This window comes from Rhagoletis pomonella, unplaced genomic scaffold, assembly GCF_013731165.1.
Source record: "Rhagoletis pomonella isolate Grant_MI unplaced genomic scaffold, Rhpom_1.0 Rhpom_scaffold_00011, whole genome shotgun sequence".
In the NCBI taxonomy this organism is placed as follows: domain Eukaryota; kingdom Metazoa; phylum Arthropoda; class Insecta; order Diptera; family Tephritidae; genus Rhagoletis; species Rhagoletis pomonella.
Genome location: NW_023458565.1, coordinates 8,255,093 through 8,262,172, shown reverse-complemented (window position 1 = coordinate 8,262,172; position 7,080 = coordinate 8,255,093). Strand labels below are relative to the sequence as shown.

Below are 7,080 nucleotides of genomic sequence, written 5' to 3'. Positions count from 1 at the left end.
TTACAGCCGAACCTGGAGGCTTTCACTTTTGAGGGCAAAACTAGTGTGAACCTAAAGGTATGTATGTAAAAAGATTACACTTTTTTTGTTTTATTCCACATACATACATATGTACTTATGTATACTTACGAATGCACATGTATTTTGATATTGGTCAGGGCTTGGGCATATTTTCAATGGAATGTGACTTAAGTGAAGGGGTGAAATGCATGTAATCCATTATTGCTTTCACTTCAGCCGCATTGAATGCTGAAATGGTGTCCATGTGGATATACACTTACATCTGTACATATATTTTTCGCCGTTCACTATTTATGATAATGAATACAAAGAAACCGGAATGATTTTGCGCAGATTTTTCTATTATTATCTTACACAAAGAATATGGGAATAATCGTTAACATAAACAGGGTGCTGCAAAAGCGGCTTCGTTTTGATAGATATGCATAGATTAGCGATTTAAAAATAAATAAATATTTGACGCTCTCAGAAATCAAGCAACGATCCTACCGCCAATATCATTAGTAAAAAAAATAGGGTGAATGAACTTTGAACCAATCATGACAAACAAGTATAATTTATCAGATTAAGGTAACAGGCCTCTTGTTGTTGTTGTTGTCCCACCATATAAACCCCATAGAAGTTTTTGGTAGTGGTGTCCTTGGCCAGATATAAATCTGGGTCGTTCCGGTTCCGTAGACCCGACTGTAGTGGGAACGTAACAGGTCATCAGAATGGCAAAACAAGTTAAAAGCTTTTCACCTTTCAGTATTGATACATATTTAATATGGATTTTTTTCGTATCACTAGCCTGGTTATGGAGAACACATTGACAGGGAGGCTTAGTAAAACTGACTATGAAGGTATAAACAGGTCTTACGTGGAAATATTTAAGGTTGAAAATATTTATATTGTAAGGAACCAAACCCTTGTTCACGGTTAATAGTATATGTACAGCAAAAGCCAGGCACTATCCGAACTTTAATTCTTGAAAAAAAGCTGAAATAGTTGCTTAAAAAATTGTTGAACAAAAAGTTGTAACAGCAAAAAAAAAAACCCAAAAAGTTTTTGAGGAATCTGCCGGAGTGGCATCTATATAAATCTGTGTCGTTTCGACTAGTTTGGGAATGTTGACTCAGCAGTACTTAATTTGGAGCTTGTTGAGCCACCCTATATGTATATATGTAAGTATTCCTGTGTGCGTACTGCCCAAGAACGAACAAAGAATTTTATTAGAACTGTTTTACATTAGAATAATTGGCCTATTTGACAATATATAAATTCATCATACTAGCTTGATAATGCTCATATTCATATACTACATACATACATATATGCATACATACATACATACATACATTTATTATAAGTGTTATCTTCCCGCTAATTCTTGATTGTTAAGTATCTACAATTCGAGAATATTTTTCGATAAGAAACATTTTAAAGATGTTAGAACAGGGCCTGGCTTCAAAGCTTTGTATATGGATAAATTTTATTCTACATTATTCAGATGTACTAATCAATAGATATATTTATATTTTATAGATATGTGACACGACTAAATGCATCACGCTAAATGCCTTGGACATAAAAATTAATTCAGTTGAATTGGATGTTAATGGCGAGAAATTGCAGCCAAGCAATATTTCATATTCCACCGATAATGAGACTGTCACGTTAACTTTTGATCAGGAACTACCAGCAGGGGCCGCTGGCATTTTAAAAATGTCCTTTGCCGGAGAGCTTAATGATAAGATGAAAGGCTTCTATCGTAGCAAGTATTTTACACCTGGTGGCGAAGAGCGCTATGCTGGCGTAACTCAATTCGAAGCTACTGATGCTAGACGTTGCTTCCCCTGTTGGGATGAGCCCGCAATCAAGGCAACATTTGACATAGCACTAATTGTGCCACTGGATCGAATTGCTCTTTCCAATATGCCAGAAGTCAAGGAGGAAAATTTAGGACATAATTTGCGTCGCATAAGTTTCGATAGGACACCAATTATGTCTACTTATTTGGTGGCGGTTGTGGTTGGTGAATACGATTATGTCGAAGGCAAGTCGGAAGATGGCATAATAGTACGAGTTTTCACGCCTGTTGGCAAGAAGGAGCAGGGCATTTTTGCACTCGAAGTAGCCACAAAAGTATTGCCGTATTATAAAAGTTATTTCAACATTGCATATCCATTGCCAAAGATGGATTTGATAGCGATTTCCGATTTTTCGGCCGGTGCGATGGAGAATTGGGGCCTTGTAACATATCGTGAGACATTTGTATTAGTGGATCCGAAAAATACCTCACTTATGCGCAAGCAATCGATTGCTTTAACTGTGGGCCACGAGATCGCACATCAATGGTTTGGTAAGATGCATTTTATGTCTACAATGCGGCTATTTGTTAAATAAACGACTGCTTTTTGTCATTTTTTTTATTGTTTGAGCCACGTTGCAAAATGGTGCTGCTTCACAGGTGAAAACAAAATAACAGAAAGCAATTACTTTGCTTTATGATACTTCTATTTTCTTGTGTTTGCAAGTATCTTTCATTACCATCGCAAATAGAATGCACAAATTGTTAAACCTGTTACAATATTATACTAAAAATCTCCAAAAGCTATTTATGTACAAATTTAGTTGGAAACTATCCTCACATATTTCGTAATCTTTTAGGTAATCTGGTTACCATGGAATGGTGGACACATTTATGGTTGAATGAAGGTTACGCTTCGTTCGTTGAATTCCTGTGCGTAAATCACTTGTTCCCAGAATATGACATTTGGACGCAATTCGTGACTGATATGTATACGCGAGCCTTAGAATTAGATTCGCTGAAAAACTCACATCCCATTGAAGTGCCTGTCGGCCATCCATGTGAGATAGACGAGATTTTCGATGAAATTAGCTACAACAAAGGTGCTTCTGTTATTCGTATGCTGCACGATTATATTGGCGAGGAGGACTTTCGTAAAGGCATGAACATCTATTTGACACGCCATCAATACAAGAACACATTTACGGAGGATTTGTGGGCTGCTCTGCAAGAGGCGAGCTCGAAGCCTGTGGCTAAAGTGATGTCGACATGGATTAAATTGAAGGGATTTCCAGTAGTTAGTGTGGAGTCTATACAAAAAGGTGATAATCAGCGGGTTTTGAAGCTAACGCAGAACAAATTTACTGCTGATGGGTCAGCACCAGATGGTGATTACACCTGGGTGATCCCAGTGACGGTATCAACGTCTCGCGATCCAAGCAAGATCGCAAAAACCTTTTTGTTAGATAAGAAGACAATGGAAGTGGTGTTGGAGGATGTGAGCGCCGATGATTGGGTTAAAATAAATCCTGGTACAGTCGGTTTTTATCGTACGAGGTATTCCAAAGAAATGCTTGAGAAATTATTGCCAGCTGTGCGGAAAATGGTTTTACCGCCTCTAGATCGTTTGGGTTTGATTGATGACATGTTCGCTATGGTGCAAGCGGGCCAAGCAAGTACTGCTCAGGTTTTACAACTTATCGATTCGTATCGCAATGAATCCAATTATACTGTATGGACTGCTATCACCAATTCTTTGGCTAACTTGCATATATTAATTTCGCATACCGACTTAATGGAACACTTCAACCGTTATGGAGAAAAATTATATCGTCCAGTGGCTGAACGATTAGGTTGGGATGTGCAAGAGGGTGAAAATCATTTGGATACGTTGTTGCGCAGCTTAGTTTTATCGCGCTTGGTATCGTTCCGTTGTAAGGATATTATTGCAGAAGCACAAAAACGGTAAGTAAGTGTACCTACATATATGCTTCAGAACGTATTAATACAAAGCATAAGATTATTTAATTTTTAAATCATAACAAAATCCAAAGTAAGCAACCATGAAGAAATGTCAATTTCCAATTAAGTTGCCACAAGTCGGATGACTTCATCTACTGTGATTTAGAAATAAAAGAGGATGAAGCTTTGTATTGATGAGTTTTAGACACCCGCCTATTGGCGCTCATTGTGTTTGTGAATAAGTTTTAATCTTGACATCAGGTTTCGAGAACACGCTGATGGAACAAATCCCATACCAGCTGATTTACGTTCAACTTGCTATAAAGCCGTGTTGCAAGACGGTAATGAAAAAATCTTCAATGAAATGTTGCAACTTTACCGTTCCACAGACCTCCACGAAGAACAGGACCGCATCTCGCGTGCGTTGGGTTGCATTGGAAATGTAGATTTATTGCGTAAAGTTATTGATTTTGCGATGTCGGTAAGTCAAAAAATAAAAAAAATAAAAAAAAATACGAGAATTTTGAATAGATACAAAAATTGTAATATTGCTATCAATTTTAGGGAGAAGTACGCGCACAAGACTCAGTTTTTGTTATTGTTGCTGTCGCTGTTAACCCCAAAGGACGCGATATGGCTTGGGAATTCTTCAAAGACAATAACCAAAAGCTATTAGAGCAATATCAAGTAAGATCAAGCACTTCGCGTAGAATTACTCACATATACATTTTTCTAATCTAATTGTCTTCTACGATTTTACTACCTTATAGGGAAGTTTTCTGCTTACACGTCTTATAAAATATTTGATTGAAAATTTTGCATCGGAGGAGCGAGCAGTTGAAGTAGAAGACTACTTTAAGAAGAATCAGTTCCCTGGAACTGAGCGCACTGTATCTCAAGCCGTGGAGACAATTCGTCTTAATGCTAATTGGTTAAAACGAGATCTTGATTCGTTGACGTCCTACTTAAAACAGCAATAAAAGAATAGGAATTCAATTTACATAACAACTTTGCCCAGACATAATAAATAGAAAATAATATGTATGAAATTATGAAGGAAAAATGTATTAGGAGGATTTCACAGCTGTATTAGCAGCATAAAAAGCCAAAGCTCATTACAATCCCATTTAATCGTTTGACACTTTGATTGGCTACGCTGCTTGCCATGCTTAATTTACTATGAAGTTTATGTTAACAACATAAGATGTACACAACGTTTTCGAAGACAGTTTTGCGGTAATTATATCGAAATATTTATGTGTACTACTAAAAGACTCAAATATTCTTATGCCTCTAATAATCGAGAATCATGAAATAGAAAACTTCTATCATCACAAAAAATTGATATTGCCTCCAAAAAAAAGGTAAAATATCCCTCAGCATCTGGCTTGATATCCTTAATTGTATTGAACGCAGCGCTTATAGTTTGTTTTAAGTAATTTGATTTTGTTATCCAGTGCATGACTAGTTTAGATTAGGTCAACATATTCAAATACTGCAAACACATTTTAACAAATTCTGCAATTCAATTGCGTCCACCGGATCTTTTGTAAAGCCTTTAATGAATTCGCATTTTCTAGATATAAAATTGAAATATTGATATGTCTCTATTTTGTAGATTACAAAAAAAGAAATAAATAAAAAAGATTTACTATTACAATAATTTTTGTCTTGCTTGTTATTTTGGTTCCAATACCGCAAGGTCCGTCCACCTATGTATGTATATCAAACATGTCCCTAGAAAGTGTACTCAACATTTTAATTTATGACACGCAGTAAGAACGTCCAGAAACCACGTTGTAGATGTGTGTTTGAGAGCAAACTAGGTGAAACGCATATAAAAAAATGTCCCTTATCACTCTGCAATGACGCCAGAATAATAGAATACAAGATTTACCACGTATGCAGAGTAAAAGAATTTTCTTGGCTAGAAAATAAAGGCACGGCGTTTAACAATTCGTATCGATTTTTTTTTCGATCAAATAATTAAACCATACATTTAACTTTAATAGCGGAATGTAGTACAAAACATTTTCTAATGTTTAAGGATTAATAAAAACTATGCAAACCGGACTTTTTTTTTCTTAGCAGTAGCGGTTAGTTGAAACCCCATTTTCCGGATGATGTAAATCATCGATAAGTTCCAGCATACGTCGCTTAAACAAACGTTGTTTATAACGTGGAAGCGATAATATATCATCGATGTTGCCACGGAAAAAGGCCAATAACTGCTGCTCATCTCGATTGTCGCATTCGTTACGTTTTGCAGTACAATTGAATGATTCCGAAACTGTTGTACTATTTTCAATTTCGCGTTTTGCATCAATCGTGTACCCAACTAGCGTAGTTGAATGCATGTTTGGTTCATCTGTTGTATTATCGGTCGAGAGATGTGGAGATTGGCGATTGATTTTCATTGAGAGGGCTGCATCAGATTGCCTAGTTGTTGTTGTTGTAGCGGATACAAGAGATTGCCTAGTCAATGGTATTGGTGTGCTAGTTGTGAGCTCATTTAATATTTCAATATATTTGCCGCCGACAGTATTTTGTATGACATCAGTGTTGCTGTACTGTTTAGTATCTTCGTGGGCAGTGTGCGTTTGTATAGCGATGTCACCGCAATCTCCGCTAGGCAGATCGTCATAGGATGTTTTCGCTTTGATACCACGAGAAAGCTTTCGTCTCTTTTTCGTTTGTCCTATGGTTTCTGTTGATGGCAAAAGAAACTTCATTTCATCATACAAGTAGAAACGTTTACGACGTGGTGTGGGCAAGTCTTCAGTACTATCATTGTTGTCGGAACACATATTACTATTGTATTGAATGCTTCGTAGGAAACCCGTGCGTACATTGCGCCACTTCTCACGACAAAATACATCTGTAAAATATGGAATATACTTGGACAAATCACATCAATGCATCACATCGAATAATTGCTATGTAGGTGACTACATCAAGTCACTTGACCTACATACATACATACCTTGTCTGCCTACATCATCGGCAACTTCTTGCCAAGCCCTTTCCAGCTTGTCTCGCTTTGCATATTCAGAGGAATGTACATTCCACAGGCAATCGCGTTGCTTTACAGCATTTATAATTTTTATGATAAGCTCTGTATCCGACATATCCGTTTTAATTTTTTTAACGGACGCGATGCGATCTGACGTTTAATATTATCGTTGCCGAAGTGTAACATCACGATATGCAGCACAGTGTGCAAATTGGTATTTGCGGAGCTAAAAAAGTGCATTCATATATTTTTTTGTTTATACAAATGTATGTACGTAATAGGTATGTATGAATTT

At 36.8% G+C, this 7,080-nt stretch overlaps 2 protein-coding genes across 4 annotated transcripts in view; one reads left to right on the top strand and one right to left on the bottom strand.

The window, feature by feature from the left end:
• The window catches only part of LOC118747350 (puromycin-sensitive aminopeptidase-like), an 8,167-nt gene extending 3,032 nt beyond the window's left edge, over nucleotides 1-5,135 (top strand). For 2 of the 3 annotated variants that reach the window (XM_036481405.1, XM_036481406.1), the window contains 6 exons: nucleotides 19-57; nucleotides 1,546-2,362; nucleotides 2,671-3,775; nucleotides 4,034-4,253; nucleotides 4,337-4,459; nucleotides 4,543-5,135. In XM_036481405.1, coding sequence (XP_036337298.1) covers nucleotides 19-57; nucleotides 1,546-2,362; nucleotides 2,671-3,775; nucleotides 4,034-4,253; nucleotides 4,337-4,459; nucleotides 4,543-4,752 — 2,514 coding nt within the window. In that variant the 3' untranslated portion in view covers nucleotides 4,753-5,135. Of the gene's footprint in view, nucleotides 1-18; nucleotides 58-1,545; nucleotides 2,363-2,670; nucleotides 3,780-4,033; nucleotides 4,254-4,336; nucleotides 4,460-4,542 lie in introns of those variants that run through there. The other variant, XM_036481407.1, reaches the window with a different exon arrangement.
• Nucleotides 5,136-5,720: 585 nt separating this feature from the next.
• On the bottom strand, nucleotides 5,721-7,080 carry LOC118747353 (the record flags this gene model as incomplete). Its single annotated transcript, XM_036481413.1, is given in 2 exon segments — nucleotides 5,721-6,650; nucleotides 6,756-7,080. Coding segments are annotated over 2 exon segments (939 nt in total). The 3' UTR covers nucleotides 5,721-5,856.